The 17,359-nt window shown below is 48.0% G+C and overlaps 2 protein-coding genes across 4 annotated transcripts in view; one reads left to right on the top strand and one right to left on the bottom strand.

Annotated features, from left to right (window-relative positions):
• Positions 1-5,305, bottom strand: part of INTS7 (integrator complex subunit 7) — a 44,112-nt gene extending 38,807 nt beyond the window's left edge. Inside the window, exons 1-2 of the mRNA XM_014598152.3 lie at positions 5,130-5,305; positions 4,483-4,612 (exon numbers count right to left, since the gene is read on the bottom strand). Coding sequence (XP_014453638.2) covers positions 4,483-4,612; positions 5,130-5,301 — 302 coding nt within the window. The 5' untranslated portion in view covers positions 5,302-5,305. The remainder of the gene's footprint in view (positions 1-4,482; positions 4,613-5,129) is intronic.
• Positions 5,273-17,359, top strand: part of DTL (denticleless E3 ubiquitin protein ligase homolog) — a 30,552-nt gene continuing 18,465 nt past the window's right edge. The window contains exons 1-9 of one of the 3 annotated variants that reach the window (XM_014598154.3): positions 5,273-5,290; positions 5,975-6,100; positions 8,183-8,275; positions 8,629-8,690; positions 8,782-8,902; positions 9,714-9,779; positions 10,972-11,087; positions 11,882-11,955; positions 16,123-16,226. In XM_014598154.3, coding sequence (XP_014453640.1) covers positions 6,064-6,100; positions 8,183-8,275; positions 8,629-8,690; positions 8,782-8,902; positions 9,714-9,779; positions 10,972-11,087; positions 11,882-11,955; positions 16,123-16,226 — 673 coding nt within the window. In that variant the 5' untranslated portion in view covers positions 5,273-5,290; positions 5,975-6,063. The other 2 variants (XM_019483201.2, XM_006261518.4) reach the window with 2 other exon arrangements.

Raw genomic sequence — 17,359 nt, 5'->3', positions numbered from 1 at the left:
TTATACATATGCTTATGGACCAGACCCTGAAGCTGCTCCATATCCAGAACAATACCATTAACCTTAGCCTCCATGCCCTACCTCTGCCACTCCTCCCCCCGCCCCACCTCCTGCTCTGGCTCCAGCCTCTCACCTGGCCGCACCAGGAAGGGCCACAGCTTCCCGTTGATGCTGACTGCTCCAAGCCGCAGCAAAAAATAAGATGGGGAGGGGAGGGAGGAGGCAAGCACAGCTGTGGTGGGCAAGGGCAGACAGGGGTGCTGCAGGGGCCATCACGTGGAGGGTTTTACACATGGCAGGGAGCATGGCGGGGGCACATGGTAGAGGTCAAGTGGCAATGGGGACAGCAGGGCAGATTAGCATAGGCAGGGCTCTGGCCCCTCACACCCCACCACTGCTCTCCCTGTCACAGGACTGTGGGGAGAAGAATTTAAGACAACCTTCCCCTAATCCACCGGGCTTTAAACTAAGCCCGCTGGGGGACGGGGGGGACTACCGCCACTGCTGGCTCACTGAGCAATCCTTGCAAAGCCAGCGGATCATGGCACTCAAGGGAGCCCACCCCAGCCCCAGCCCTGGTAAAATCTGTGGGCAAGGAAGGAGCCCCCCAGGGGGCACTTGCCTGCCTGTACACTAATACCAGGAGCTTGGGGAATAAGCAGGAGGAGCTCATCCTCCTGCTCAGTGCAAACAATTACGATGTCATAGGGATCACGGAGATCTGGTGGGACTCCACCCATGACTGGACCACAGGGATAGATGGCTATACCCTGTACAGGAGGGATTGTGTAGAGAAAAGGGGTGGGGGTGTAGCTCTCTATGTTAAGGAAAGCTACGCTTCCCTGCAAGCCGATATTGGCAACCAGGGTGGACGGCTGGAGACCCTCTGGGTTAAAATCCGTGGGGAACACGGCACAGGGGACACAATGGTGGGAGTCTATTACAGACCTCCCACCCAAAGTCCTGAGCTAGACCAGGAGTTTGCCCAGGAACTGGCTGAGGCAGCTTGCTCCAGGACCATGGTTGTCATAGGTGACTTCAATTACCCAGACATCTCATGGGAGGATCGCTCAGCAAAATCTGAGCGGTCGCAGAGCTTCCTCTCGTGCGTGGATGACCTCTACCTGACTCAAGAAGTCTATGGGCCAACGAGAGGCAAAGCGCTGCTCGACCTGGTGCTGGCTACTGGGGATGACCTAGTTGGTGACCTAGTGATCGATGGGAAGCTGGGTGACAGCGACCACGAGCTGATCACCTTCACCATCCGCCGAAAAGTTGGCAAGTCAGTCAGCAACACGGAAGTCCTTGACTTCAGGAAAGCCAACTTTGACAAGCTCAGAAGGCTTGTCAGTGGGGCCCTAAGGGACTGTGACCACAGGGAGAGGGGAGTTCAAGAAGAGTGGTTGCTCCTCAAGGGAGCGATCCTCAATGCACAAACTAAGTCTATTCCATCTCGCAGGAAAGGCAGCAAGAGGGCACAGCAGCCCCCCTGGCTCTCCAGGGACCTAGCAGACCTCCTGAGGCTAAAAAGAAAGGCCTACAAAGGATGGAGGATGGGAGTCACCTCCAAGGAGGATTATTCTGCACTGGTCCGGTCCTGTAGGGAGCAGACCAGGAAAGCCAAGGCTGCAACTGAACTCCAGCTAGCTTTGAGCATCAAGGACAATAAAAAGTCCTTTTTTCCGATATGTGGGGAGCCGGACGAAAAGCAGGGGCAACGTTGGACCCCTGCTGAACCAGATGGGGCAACTGACAACTGACGCCCAGGAAAAAGCCAACCTATTAAATAGGTACTTTGCGTCGGTCTTTCATCAGTCCCATGGGACGCCCATGCCCGCTACTGGGCCGGGAAGTCCGGGTGAGGGTGATCCCCTGCCCTCCATTAATGCTGACTTCGTGAAGGAACATCTTGAGAAGCTGGATACCTTCAAGTCAGCCGGCCCTGACAATCTTCACCCCAGGGTACTCAAGGAGCTGGCGAGCATCATAGCCCAGCCTCTAGCGCGGATCTTTGAAAACTCTTGGCGCTCTGGTGTAGTGCCCGAAGACTGGAAGAAGGCCAATGTGGTGCCTATCTTCAAGAAAGGGAGGAAAGTGGATCCGGCTAACTATAGGCCCATCAGCCTGATTTCTATCCCGGGGAAGATCTTAGAAAAGTTTATTAAACAGGCCATCCTTAATGGACTGGCCGACGCCAACATCTTAAGGGATAGCCAGCACGGGTTTGTTGCGGGTAGGTCTTGCTTGACCAATCTAATTTCCTTCTACGACCAGGTGACCTATCACCTGGACAAGGGAGATGAGATTGATGTCATATATCTTGACTTCAAAAAAGCCTTCGATCTGATGTCCCATGATCGTCTCTTGGAGAAGCTGGCCAATTGTCGCGTTGGGTCCTCCACGATCCACTGGCTGGAAAATTGGCTCTGGGGTCGGACCCAGAGGGTAGTAATTGATGGAAGTCACTCATCGTGGTGTCCTGTGACCAGTGGGGTCCCCCAGGGCTCTGTCCTTGGACCCATACTGTTCAACATCTTCATTAACGATGTGGACACTGGAGTCAGAAGCGGACTGGCCAAGTTCGCTGATGACACCAAACTTTGGGGCAAAGCATCCACACCAGAAGACAGGCGGGTGATCCAGGCTGACCTGGACAGGCTCAGCAAGTGGGAGGATGAGAATCTGATGGTGTTCAACGCCGATAAATGCAAGGTTCTCCACCTTGGGGAAAAAAAACCCGCAGCATCCTTATAGGCTCGGCAGTGCTATGTTGGCTAGCACTATGCAAGAAAGAGACTTGGGGGTCATCATTGACCACAAGATGAACATGAGCCTGCAATGCGATGCTGTGGCTAGTAAAGCGACCAAAACGCTGGCTTGCATCCATAGATGCTTCTCAAGCAAATCCCGGGACGTCATTCTCCCCCTGTACTCGGCCTTAGTGAGGCCACAGCTGGAGTACTGCGTCCAGTTTTGGGCTCCACAATTCAAAAAGGATGTGGAGAAGCTTGAGAGAGTCCAGAGAAGAGCCACGCGCATGATCAGAGGTCAGGGAAGCAGACCCTACGATGACAGGCTGAGAGCCCTGGGGCTCTTTAGCCTGGAAAAGCGCAGGCTCAGGGGTGATCTGATGGCCACCTACAAGTTTATCAGGGGTGACCACCAGTATCTGGGGGAACGTTTGTTCACCAAAGCGCCCCAAGGGATGATGAGGTCGAATGGTTACAAATTACTACAAGATCGTTTCAGGCTGGACATAAGGAAGAATTTCTTTACTGTCCGAGCCCCTAAGGTCTGGAACAGCCTGCCACCGGAGGTCGTTCAGGTGCCTTCATTGAACACCTTCAAGATGAAACTGGATACTTATCTTGCTGGGATCCTATGACCCCAGCTGACTTCCTGCCCTTTGGGTGGGGGGCTGGACTCGATGATCTTCCGAGGTCCCTTCCAGCCCTAATGTCTATGAAATCTATGAAAAATAATCAGATTTTATATGGGGAAAATTAACACATTTATCATTTTCCATGTATATAATGGAATTATTGGGTGAGTCGTCTTAAATTCAAGGCTGTCTTGGAGTCAGGTAAATACAGCATATGCATACAGCAAGCATTATGATAACCAGAACAATATACTGTATCTATGTACTACAACCAAACACCTCTAATTCTGTCTTCAGTGAGTATTTTGCACTTGGAAGGGCAACAGATGAGGCTTAAATTATTTACAACACAAATGGAGAACAGTCTCTTATTTCAACTTTTTGATCCTAAAGGCTTATACCAGTGGTGCTCAACCTCTCTGCCCCGTGGGCAAGATGAACGGTGTGGGGCCAGTCCACATCCAACATTGGGGCAGTGCTATCTAGCTTGTGGCCTGAGGCTCAGAACTACCAGTTTGCACCAAAGCAGCTCCACAACGACTGCTTATCAGTCACTGGTAACTGAGGCAAATCCTCAGTAGATGAGATGGCAAAGGGATGGAATGACAAATGGCTTTCAATCCTTCACTGCCACTCCTGCCCACGAAGGACGAGGTTGGCAGGCTCCAGAGACAGATCCTCTTTCAGCAGAAGAGTGCAGTAACACAAATGCAGTAACTGCTAGCATTGCATTTGTGCAGTAACACAAATGCAATGCCAGTGGTTTTCAAACCTACTGAAGTCATGGAAACTTTTCACATCACTTCTTCTGCCATGGGACCCCCACCCCTATCCCAAAGACTAACACTATGATACAGAGCCAGGACATCATCTGCCCAGCAATGGCAACACACTGCCCATGCCTCTCACTCCCCACCCCGCCATCTTGCTCCACTGTTACCCCCAGCCTCTTTGCAGAACCAGTGGCGAGCAATGCTCCAGGGATCACAGTCTGAAAATCACAGCGCGACAACTGCCCTGGCTCCAAATACAATGAGGAGAAAACAAGGGAGAACTTGGGGATCGGGGGCTTGAAGCAACGAGGGAATCATGCCACTCACCCAACTCTGAAAACATCAGCCAGCTTCAAGAAGGCTGAGTTAATGAGAATGGGGAAGGGATACTTCTGAAAGAGCCGGGGGAAACGGACCACGGCTTCGCACTGCTCCCCGAGTTTGCCAGACCGGAGCCCTGCGGAGAATGAGCCATGGTTAGTCTCTCCTGAAGCATCTACAGTTGTCTACAACTCAGTGCTAATGAGAACAAAAAAGCCCCAGCCTGGGAGAGCCAGGGCCTGGCTGCAGACTAATAAAGTAAGGGAAGAAAGTGAAAAGCAACAGGCCTATTTGATATGCCCTGACGTCATGGGCTTCAACCCATCACGGAAACTAAGCGCCCCTTAGGGGAGGTCACTGGTGACACCAAGAAAACAGGAACGGGAGCGAAGTCATACGGTAACAACTAGAGCATGGAAAGGGGACACCTAACACAGCACACCCGCACAAAGGCTAGGGGCGACCCTAGGGCGGCTGTCCTCCCCCAGGCGCGCAGCCCAGTCGGGGCCCCGGGCCGCTGAGGCGCGCAGCCAATGGGGGTACGACGCAACCGCCCCGCCCTCCACGCCACAAGCGCGGACTCGGATCCGCCCCCACAGCACCGCCCCTCCCCCGCCGAGGCGGCGGTTGGGCGCCCGGGGTAGGCGCCGCACCCTTGTCCAGCTCCATGAGGGCCGAGTTGGCGTCCAGCTCCTGCTCGCCGTAGCCCGCATCGGCCAGGAACGACTTGGCAGCGCCGGCAGCCATGGCTCTCCGGAGGGCTGCCACAGTTAGGACACGACTTCCGGCCACGCATGCGCAGTTACCACTCTCAGTGAGGCGCATGCGCACTTACTCCACCACCAGGGTGGTTGGGTGTAGCGGGCGGGATATGGGTATGCCCCCTCTCAGCCAGCAGCGGTCGGGCCATGCGTGGGCGGAGTCATACTCCCGCCGGATAGGAGGTAGTACTCAGTGCGCAAGCGCAGCGACAGACTTGTGCTTTCTCGTCCGAAAGGACCAGGGACTTTGCTAGCCCGCTATGCCGAACCGCCCAATGGGAACTAAGGGGCGGAGCCGCCGAGCTTTCCCCATGGGGCGTTGTCCAATGAGGAGCTTGAGCGGGGTTTGGCGGGTAGCGCGTTGGCGGGAGTTTTCGCCGTGCCGCTATCGTTTGGCTGCAACTAGGACATGCTGTGCCGCTCGCTTCTCCGCCGTGCCCGCGGCGGCCCGCAGCGTGAGTCATGGACCCCGGGCCCAGGCACAGCTGCCGCGGCTCGGATGGCTCCCCTTAGCCAGTGCCCTGTGCCGGGAGCCGGAGCTTTGCCCGCTTCTCTCCGGAGGAAGGGGATGGTGGTCGGAGCCACCCTCTGCTCGGGGCCGCACCCGCGGGGCGCTGTTCCCCGTGGGGACCTGTGACCCTCTGCTGAGCCGCTGTTTATGAGGCTGTGGCCCCGGGAGAGCCGGTGGGTTGTATTTCCGAGTGGCTGGTAACTGGATTCTTTCTCTGACCTTGTAGGCCCGTCTTGGCAATACTCCCTCCAGCACCTCATAGACTGCTATCAGTGCAGTCAACAAGATGACCACCTCTCTTATGGAGAGCTGGGGATGCCAGTCCCTCCCTTTGGCTGCACCTTTCCTACAGGTAAGGGATCTTTTTGAGAGTGCTGTGGAGGGACAAAGCTGCATGCGTGCGGGGGAGCAGATGTTTATTCTTCATGCTTTATTGCTTTTGTTTTAAAAAAAAAATTAAGCCTCATTTTACACCTGGGACAATAAAACTGGTAACTTAAGAGGAACAAGCTCTGAGGCCAAAATGCCCTGCGCTGTTTCGCGTGATCTGTGCAAAAGCCTAGTTTTTTGTTTTCAAGGTAAACTGATTAACAATATGATGGAACAAACCTATGCAAGGTGGTAGGATGGCAGTTTCCCTCTGAAAAAGCTGTTGTTTAGTGCAGTAGAACCTGGATTTTTTTTTCCTGAAGGGCTGGTTTGAAACCTGTTTAATTCAGTGTGGGTCACTGTATTAGGGGCCAGCCATTTAGCTGATTGCTTGACTTACTTTAAAGGGCACAGATCAGCTACTGCTCATGAGCAGTTCCACGTAGCTGATCAGAGAAGCACCACCCTTTGAAATAAAAGCTGCTGAAAACAGCTGGGTACTTAAGGAGTTCTGCAGAGCTGTTTGCTGTAGCCATACCTGTTGGGTGGAAGCTCATCTAAGCCCTACTTCTCTGTGGGCGGGGATAACTCTGTAATTAACCACAGGCACTCATCCCACAAACAGTCAGAAGCTTTATTGGCTACAAAACATCTACTAAGCACAAAACAATTCATCAACTGGGGTTGCCAGAATAGTCAAAAGTAGTCAATTTTACTGGGATTGGCAGAATATAAGCAGTTAGTTACCAAAGACTGAATGCATTAACGTGACTCTTCACCACTTCACAGTCTGTCTAGACCTGTTATGCAGGAGTTACTTCCCTCAGGCGGTCATTCTGGGAAAGCTTCCTGGGTTGCGCTGTTGTTCCAAGTCTAAAGGCTTGGTCCTCCTTTAGAGATCCATGCAGATGTCTCCCTCAGAAACTCATGCAAATGGTTCAGATAGCATACAGGGACACTGACTTCACTTGCTTAGGCTGCTTAACCCTTTAGTGACATAATCATTATCTAGCCAAGCTTGTTATATAATATTTTGGCTCATGGATCCTAAAAATACAATAGCACGCCTTGGCACCTTGACAATATTATTTTCCTGTTGTTTTCCCATCCCCAAATTAATTACTCCCCAAAATTACCACGTTATCAGTTTATTTTATGGTACTATTGATCCGTTGTTTTAAATGTTCCATGTTCCCTGGCATTTTACTGGGGTTACCTTTAGGCCACAATCATTGCCAATTTTGAGTCATCTCGAAAAGACTCCTGGGAGTTTGGTCAACTTGACATGACCAGATTCGATTTTCCTTGCAACAACCTGGAGCCCACTCCCAGGCTGCCCTGTGGCTCCTCTGTATTGCCACCACTGCCCCACTGGATGGCCTGGAGGTGGTGGTGACAGCAGCGAAGAGGAGACACAGGGCAGCCTAGGCCCAGACTCTGGGCCACTGCAGCAAGAATGGCTGGGCAGTGGTGAAGGGGAAGGCCTGCTTTTCCCCCATGCCAAGTAGCAGCTTCTGCCCAGCTGCTGTTGCCACTGCTTAGCATGGGCAGGTGAGTGTGGGGCAGGCTGAGGTCAAGGTTGTGCACATGGGTTCCAACTGGTCCACTCCACTGGTCACAACAATGGTGTGCGACTAACAGAATTAAAAAAAAATTAACATGTTAATTTGTTTTTGCATCAATCATGTAAGCTAACTGCAATTAACTAACAGCCCTAATTTATACTGTAAGATTTAGAGATGAGACATTCTGCTTGGTCATCTTTGTCCTCTGCTTATTCAGCAGTTTATAGCAGCGAGGAATTTTAGATTAGTGGCAGAGACACAGCAGGCAAATCACATTAGCTGTCTATTTTCCCCTTTCAGAACCATTAATATTCTATCACTAACCCTGCACATTAAACACTATATAAATGCATAGTAATTTAGGTATTTACAGCATAAGTAAGTGCTAATTATTTCCAGATTTATGCACTTGCTGTTTGTGTAGCTCTCTCTTTTGGGGAGAAGACCAGGAGAAAGCTATTTTAATGCACAGAAATGAATCCTACTCTTTTCTCTTTCAGCTCCAGATTTGCAGCACATACTTGCAGTTGCAAATGAAGAAGGTTTTGTCAGGCTATACGATACAGAATCTCAAACCAAGCAGATCTTTAAAGGTGAATGTCATACAGAATAAGATCTGAACTAGGTGTGAGAGGGTGTTTGTGACTTACTGAAAGCAAAGAGGTTTTCCTGTTTTAACCCATACTTGTATGCAGTACTTGTTCCTTTTCTTTATCATTTCATGACTACTGGTTACAAAACAGCATTATATAAAGAAGTGTCCTTACTGCTGCTTTAAGTGAATTATCCAAACTACTTAAGAAGAGTTGCTGACCAGCAAAAATTCACTGATTTAAGTGTTGATTTAAAAAAAAAAAATCATAAAAATACTGTCCCACTGCATTATTACCAAGCAGCAGCTTCCAGCACCATCTGAACTAAATTGAGCTTTTGTTTACCCCATCAGAGTGGCTGGCACACTCGAATGCTGTCTTTGACATTGCCTGGGTACCTGGAGAACACAGAATTGTAAGCTGACTTGTACTGTCTGTCTTTATTTTTAATGCTCTGATGAATGACTGCAAAGAGTAACTAAATCTCTTTGCATCTTCTGTTGAAGGTAACAGCTTCAGGAGACCAGACAGCTAAAGTGTGGGATGTGAGAGCTGGTGAGCTGCTTGGTATATGTAAAGGTCACCAGTGCAGCCTGAAGTCGGTTGCTTTTTCTAAATTTGAGAGAGGTAAATGTCCGTGTATCTTCCTTAGCCATGCTTTTGTTTCCCCTTACAGATCTCTGGAGGCTGAAGGCCTCTCTTAGTACCACAGGTAGTTCCTTAAGCAGGTTTCTTATCTCCTCCTTGCTAATCTGATCCAATTGTGGCCTGCTGGAAGCATCTCTAAAGAGGAAAAGTCATTTTGGTTTCCAGACCCATTTCATTGATATCTAAGATGAAGTAGGATTCCTTACTCCTTCCCAGGGTGCCAGCAGTGATTTAGGGTCAACAGCTTCTGTGCATCAGTAGCCTGGTTCCAATTTAAGGAATGTATCTTGCAGTATGTAAATGATCCCAAAGCCATTCAGTCCCCTTACACATTTGTGGGCTGTTGTCTACAAGTGAAAGCCTGCTTGCCTTCTTTTGTCAAAAGGTACCAAACACCTGGCTGCACTTCCTTGCATTCTAAAACAGGAGCAGACAATTATTTTGGGTGGAGTGCCGCTTACTGAGTTTTGGCAAGCCATCAAGGGCCGCATGACAGGCAGCCAGGGGCAGATGAATACTAATTTTCTAAATTTTTAGGGGCCCCACGGGCCAAATAGAATGGCCTGGTGAGCCACATGTGGCCCGTGGACCACATTTTGCCCACCCCTGTTCTAAAACTGCCTTAGCAGTGAGCCAAGCCTCTGTGCCCTTACAACTGGGTTCCCAGGGGTTGCAGCAGGGGCAGACAGATGAGCCCAGCCATTGTCACAGAGATGATGCTATACTGACTCCTGTTCATTTCTAAAAATGAACTCAATTTTCTTAAAGCTAATAACTCTGTTTCCCATAGCTGTCTTCTGCACGGGAGGCAGAGATGGAAATGTCATGGTCTGGGATACCAGAGTCAACAAGAAAGGTAATTTTGCTTTAAGATGTATATGACCTGGATTTGGTCATTTGTTCTGCATTAGTACTGGAATGTGGTCACAGGCCTGCAATACAAGCCAATGGGAACAAGAGTGCTACATCAGTAGTTTAAAAGCTAGAGAACTGACTTCTCTTTAGTGAATCCCTTTATGGGATCCTGATATTTGCAAAAGTCTATTTAGTGCTGTGTTTTACAGGCTATAATTGGTCCACTACTCCATTTCTAATACCTGAATAGTGTTTTTTGCAGGCCAGGATTGCAAGATGGCCACCTGGAGGTAACAGCTCTTATCTAAGACCCCAAGATGCTTTTATCTGTTGTTACCAGTCATTTTGAAAATGACGGAATTCAATTTACCCTGGATCAGCCAAGAAAGTTTAGTGGCATATCCATGAGAAGTGTGAAAGATGCCCCTATGTGCTATGATAGTTTTAATGAACACTGTCCGAAAGTGAAAGATTTTCTGATCAAAGAATGAGCTGCTCAGTTGGAGGGCTTTAAATTGTTCTGAAACATCTTTGGCATTGACCACACATTCCACAATCTACCTTTCCTAGATTGTATCATATATGATAACTTTTGAATCTAGCTCTGCACCAGTCTGATGGTTTTGTAAGGTGCCCAGATGATGTGGTAGGGGATAAGATAAATCAGTGAATAGAAAACTGAACCTACGCATTGTATGCTAACAATTCAAATGTATAGATGTGATAATTAACTAATCAACCCTTTACTTAATAGAGGGAGAATTTAATTTGTAAAGAGTCCTGGTTGTAAATATGTCTATTCTTTAGATTACAGTGTAGATACCCAAGCTAGCTTGGGTACCAGAAATAGCCTAGATGTAATAGCAACCACCAAGTGGTATGCTAATTTGCTCTGCTTCTTGGGAAATGTACTCTGCTTAAAGACAGCATGGGTATCTTCACCCTGCATCACAGTCTCCTGTCTCCTCGTAACCTTATGTATGGCAACTGTTACCCATGTGCTTGTGTCCTTTACATTCTGCTTCTAGGCATCTTCCAAAGTAACTAACAATGCCCGTTTTCAGAGTACACTAATAAAATGAAAGGCAGGCTTAGTCCCTACAAGGGATCTATTTATAGTTGGTACCTGTTTCATGAATATCGTGGCTGTATCATCTATATGTGGGATGAGGTTTCCTGAAATTGTATTTCAGATGGATATTACAGACAGGTGAATCAGATTGGTGGAGCTCACAATGTAGCTGACAAGCAGATGCCTTCCAAGCCAAAGAAGAAAAAACAGAACCTGAGAGGACTTGCTCCCTCTGTGGTAAGGTTATGGAAAGTGAAAAGAATCTAGGACTCAGTTTCCCATGGCCGTGTTTTGCACAGCAGTCTTTCAAAGTGAAAAATAAGAGCACCTTGATTGGGAAGAGATATCTAGTCTGAATATGACACAGATGCTTAAACTTATCTCCCCAAAAGCCTTATCCTCTGTCGGTGTTTCATGGCTAACTGCTGCAATTACTTTTGATTACCTGTGTGTTCTTGCTGGTCAATGAAATGAGATCTAGTTACACTTGGGCAAACTGCACATAGTTTCCAGGTGGGATTAAGGACCTATGTGTCTTTAGGAGCATCACTTTTTTTCTGGAGCTAAGACAATGGTGAGACTGCCCAATGAATTTTAAACATTAAGATAACTGAGGAGGTATAGCTGTTCCATCTGCAAAATCCTGGTGAGAGAGCTTTTTTGCTTCTAGCCTGTGAAATGTTTTTAAATCTGGGCCCAGTACCATTGTTCACAATGGAAATTCCCCTTGCAGAGGACTCGCAGGATAAGGACCAGCTTCCTAAATTACAAGAACCATTTCTGGGCCTCCCACCTATGTTAACTAACTTAGTGGGAAACCCAAGCATTTTGACACAGATAATAGGAAGAGCCCAAGAAAAGTGAGACTTTTTTTAACAGAGTTATAGTTAACTTGCAATCTGGCAAAACTCAGATGGATTCTTGTTGCAAGGAGAGTCTTTCTTTTCTCAGACATTCATATTGGCCTTGACCTTTATAGAGAAAATGTCTTCTATGTGGAAAGAAGACCAATGTCTTTCTTCTTCTTTAAGGATTTTCAGCAGAGTGTTACAGTGGTGCTGCTTCAGGATGAACACACCCTTATCTCTGCAGGAGCTGTTGATGGGTAAGAAGAAAGGATGCTGTTCTGTGTGCAGAACTGAATTTTGTTACTTATGGTAGATCTTCTGCATTACCTGGCTTTCAGTGAACTGCTGTGAACTCTCCATACGTCCCTGACAGCATCAAATAGACTAAGAGCCACAGGTGATCCAAGCAGTCATCAACTTAGCTGCTGGAGGATGGCATGCCTTGTGAAAATGTATAACTTTTAGGAAGACTTTAAAATATGTTTTAATAGAGACTTGACAAGATTGCCCTTAACAACCTCCGTATTGTAATCGGTAGTTTGTTTTTCATCTATAGTGCTCTTCCATAAAGTAAGTGGCCACTCCTCTTTTTTTTCCCTTCCCCATGTTACATGTGGGGAAGCTGAGACACAGTAGCTAAGTAGTGGCCTTGCAGAGCTAGGAATCAAGCCCAGGGTCAAGAGATGTAGTTAAGTTCTGTGACACTGGATTGTTCTATTTCTTCTGAACGCGGTGCTAACTTTCACCCTGCCAGAGACTTAATTAGCTGGCCAAGCAGTGAATCTTTTTTAAAACTACTTCTAAAGATATGTTAAAATTGTAGGCTTTTTGTGACTCTTTCTTTATTTCATAGATTTCATAGACATTAGGGCTGGAAGGGACCTAGGAAGATCGAGTCCAGCCCCCTGCCCAAAGGGCAGGAAGTCAGCTGGGGTCATAGGATCCCAGCAAGATAAGCATCCAGTTTCATCTTGAAAGTGTTCAATGAAGGCGCTTGAACGACCTCCGGTGGCAGGCTGTTCCAGACCTTGGGGGCTCGGACAGTAAAGAAATTCTTCCTTACTTCCAGCCTGAAACAATCTTGAAGTAGTTTGTGACCATTCGACCTCGTCATCCCTTGGGGGCGCTCTGGTGAACAAACGTTCCCCCAGATACTGGTGGTCACCCCTGATAAACTTGTAGGTGGCCATCAGATCACCCCTGAGCCTGCGCTTTTCCAGGCTAAAGAGCCCCAGGGCTCTCAGCCTGTCATCGTAGGGTCTGCTTCCCTGACCCCTGATCACGCGCGTGGCTCTTCTCTGGACTCTCTCAAGCTTCTCCACATCCTTTTTGAATTGTGGAGCCCAAAACTGGACACAGTACTCCAGCTGCGGCCTCACTAAGGCCGAGTACAGGGGGAGAATGATGTCCCGGGATTTGCTTGAGAAGCATCTATGGATGCAAGCCAGCGTTTTGGTCGTTTTACTAGCCGCATCGCATTGCATTGCAGGCTCATGTTCATCTTGTGGTCAGTGATGACCCCCAAGTCTCTTTCTTCCATAGAGCTAGCCAACATAGCACTGCTGAGCCTATAAGGATGCTGCGGGTTTTTTTTCCCCAAGGTGGAGAACCTTGCATTTATCGGCATTGAACACCATCAGATTCTCGTCCGCCCACTTGCTGAGCCTGTCCAGGTCAGCCTGGATCACCCGCCTGTCTTCTGGTGTGGATGCTTTGCCCCAAAGTTTGGTGTCATCAGCAAACTTGGCCAGTCCACTTCTGACTCCAGTGTCCACATCATTAATGAAGATGTTGAACAGTATGGGTCCAAAGACAGAGCCTTGGGGGACCCCACTGGTCACAGGACACCACGATGAGTGACTTCCATCAATTACTACCCTCTGGGTCCAACCCCGGAGCCAATTTTCCAGCCAGTGTATCGTGGAGGACCTAAGGCGACAATTGGCCAGTTTCTCCAAGAGGCGATCATGGGACACCAGATCGAAGGCTTTTTTGAAGTCAAGATTTATGACATCAATCTCTTCTCCTTTGTCCAGGTGATAGGTCACCTGGTCGTAGAAGGAAATGAGATTGGTCAAGCAAGACCTACCCGCAACAAACCTGTGCTGGCTATCCCTTAAGATGCTGACGTCGGCCAGTCCATTAAGGATGGCCTCCTTAATAAACTTTTCTAAGATCTTCCCCGGGATAGAAGTCAGGCTGATGGGCCTATAGTTAGCCGGATCTACTTTCCTCCCTTTCTTGAAGATAGGCACCACGTTGGCCTTCTTCCAGTCTTCGGGCACTACACCAGAGTGCCAAGAGTTTTCAAAGAGCCGTGCTAGAGGCTGGGCTATGATGCTCACCAGCTCCTTGAGTACCCTGGGGTGAAGATTGTCAGGGCCGGCTGACTTGAAGGTATCCAGCTTCTCAAGATGTTCCTTCAGAAAGTCAGCATTAATGGAGGGCAGGGTATCACCCTCACTCGGACTTCCCGGCCCAGTAGCGGGCATGCGCGTGCCATGGGGCTGATGAAAGACTGACGCAAAGTACCTATTTAATAGGTTGGCTTTTTCCTGGGCGTCAGTTGTCAGTTGCCCCATCTGGTTCAGCAGGGGTCCAACGTTGCCCCTGCTTTTCGTCCGGCTCCCCACATATCGGAAAAAAGGACTTTTTATTGTCCTTGATGCTCAAAGCTAGTTGGAGTTCAGTTGCAGCCTTGGCTTTCCTGGTCTGCTCCCTACAAGACCGGACCAGTGCAGAATAATCCTCCTTGGAGGTGACTCCCATCCTCCATCCTTTGTAGGCCTTTCTTTTTAGCCTCAGGAGGTCTGCTAGGTCCCTGGAGAGCCAGGGGGGCTGCTGTGCCCTCTTGCTGCCTTTCCTGCGAGATGGAATAGACTTAGTTTGTGCATTGAGGATCGCTCCCTTGAGGAGCAACCACTCTTCTTGAACTCCCCTCTCCCTGTGGTCATGGTCCCTTAGGGCCTCACTGACAAGCCTCCTGAGCTTGTCAAAGTTGGCTTTCCTGAAGTCAAGGACTTCCGTGTTGCTGACTGACTTGCCAGCTTTTCGGCGGATGGTGAAGGTGATCAGCTCGTGGTCGCTGTCACCCAGCTTCCCATCGATCACTAGGTCGCTGACTAGGTCATCCCCAGTAGCCAGTACCAGGTCGAGCAGCGCTTTGCCTCTCGTTGGCCCATAGACTTCTTGAGTCAGGTGGAGGTCATCCACGCACAAGAGGAAGCTCTGCGACCGCTCAGATTTTGCTGAGTGATCCTCCCACGAGATGTCTGGGTAATTGAAGTCACCCATGACAACCATGGTCCTGGAGCAAGCTGCCTCAGCCAGTTCCTGGGCAAACTCCTGGTCAAGCTCAGGACTTTGGGTGGAAGGTCTGTAGTAGACTCCCACCATTGTGGGACCCCTGTGCCGTGTTCCCCACGGATTTTAACCCAGAGGGTCTCCAGCCATCCACCCTGGTCGCCAATATCGGCTTGCAGGGACGTGTAGCTTTCCTTAACATAAAGAGCTACACCCCCGCCCCTGTTCTCTACACGATGCCTCCTGTACAGGGTATAGCCATCTATACCCGTGGTCCAGTCATGGGTGGAGTCCCACCAGGTCTCCGTTATCCCTATGACATCGTAATTTAAAAGCCTGGTGCCCTGTAATGGGATTGGAATGGGAAGCACATATGGTTTATTTTCATGACTAATGGCTGAGTTTTCCTTCAAACTTTGTAGTCATGTAGCAGATGATACTGTTGGAATTATTCTAGTACCTTCACTTTTACTGGGGGGAGGTTGAAAAGGAAATGCTCTTTGGGTAGTAAACTGCTATTGTTTCCTTTTTGCCCCTCACATGCACACACATCCTTGAATTAGGCTGTGTTTTTGGGTGCCAGGTGTTTAGTTATCTCAGAGTACTAACAAACTACTGCTGGTTTCTATGGCAATTAACTCCTTGGAGCTTATCACAGGACCAACATGTGGCCAGAGTCTCACTGATGTCCACTTGAGTGGTGCTCACAAGAATCTGCTTGTGGAGAGCTCTTTCAATTTGACTATCAAAATACCAAGGTACCCTTTTTATTGCAGGGTTCATCTGAGAAAATTCACTTCAGTTCTTGATCTCACAGGATCAGATTTACATTTGTTCCCCACTGAAGTCCAGTTCTTGATTTGAAACATTCCCCTGCTTTTCTCTTTACATACATCCATTAGAAGAGAAAGACAGGAAGGGGCCAGGCCAGTGCCAAGTTCACTTCATAGCCAAGCAATCTCAGCTGACTTCTTGGCGCACCTGTGACCCAGTTTGTTTTAATAGTGCTGCATCTCTCAATTTAATGAGTACAAGATGGAGAACTGCCTTCAGAATATCAGTTTAAAAGTTTCTATCAGTGCAGTGTAGAAGTTGAAGACCCATGTGTTTTTGAATTTCAGCATAATCAAAGTCTGGGACTTGCGAAAGAATTATAGCATTTATCGGCAGGATCCAGTACCATTCAAGTCTTATTGCTATCCTGGGATCAGCACTCGCAAACTTGGTAAGCTATTATATTCAATAAAAATGCACCCCAAAATATATTAATAAAAGTGCATCACTTAGCTTTGATCTGAAAAGTGGCGATGCCTTCTAATCAAATCATGTTGTTGTTTTTTTTGTTTTGTTTTGTTTTCAATCAGTGATTTCCAGGTCTGAGTTGGTTGGTATGACTAGACCTCTTTATACAGCCAGTACCAAAAATTCAAGCTGAGATCTGAAAGTCCTGTTTCTGCATTATCGAAACAGCGAGTGCAGATGTGCAGCATGTTAGCACCAGTGCCATATATATTGGTTTTGTGCACAGGTGTGAAGTTATGCTCAGATCTGGAGCAGATAGACCAAGTAGAAAGCAGGGTAGATTTGTACCTTATAAACTAACCTAGGAAGGTAGATAAGCAGATGAAGCACAAGCTTTTGTGAGCTGAAGCTCACTTCATCAGATGCTGTGAAAGGATGTACAACAAGCCAACACCAACCTGATTATCCCAGGTAGCAAGACTGTAGGCTGCTATTATGGTGCCACACCACTAGGTGGAGGGAGCAGATAGCGGCTTCAACAAAGTTATCCCAAGCTATCCATGGAAATCTACTTTTCCATCTACCCCAAGCTACTGACTAGAACTGCAAGCACAGAACCTAAGCACTGTATAAGTTACACTGCAGTTGAGATAACTTTACAGCAAAGTGTAAAGGCTGTAAATCATGTGGTCTCAGCCTGCAAAAAAAAAAACAACAAAATTTTGGCCCTCTCTAGTTGCTTTTGTATAAATATAACCGATGAGAGGATATACCTCTGCAGTTTAAATTTTAACAAATAGTTTGAACGATAATGCATAAGATGGATCAGGTCTCTTTTTTGGTTGCTGTGTGGACCTTAGAGAGAGAAGTGGCATACATAGTAGTAAAACTTTCATTAAAAAGAGTCGGCATGTCTGATTCTGAATGCACAGAATGTGGATCTCCCAGATAAGAAAGAACCCATTTTCTGTGATAACCTTTTAGAATCAACCCATGCTTTAAGGCATAGTTTACTATAAGCAATCTTGATATTTTTTTTTTCTCTAGTGATTCTGCATCTATTTTGATTTAAAATCTTTGTCTCCTAGTTCCACCTGGAAGGAATTATATCAAAAT

The sequence above is a fragment of the Alligator mississippiensis genome, chromosome 1, assembly GCF_030867095.1.
Source record: "Alligator mississippiensis isolate rAllMis1 chromosome 1, rAllMis1, whole genome shotgun sequence".
Classification (NCBI taxonomy): Eukaryota; Metazoa; Chordata; order Crocodylia; family Alligatoridae; genus Alligator; species Alligator mississippiensis.
The sequence above is the reverse complement of the archived record's forward strand: the minus strand, read 5'-3'. Positions and strand labels throughout refer to the sequence as shown.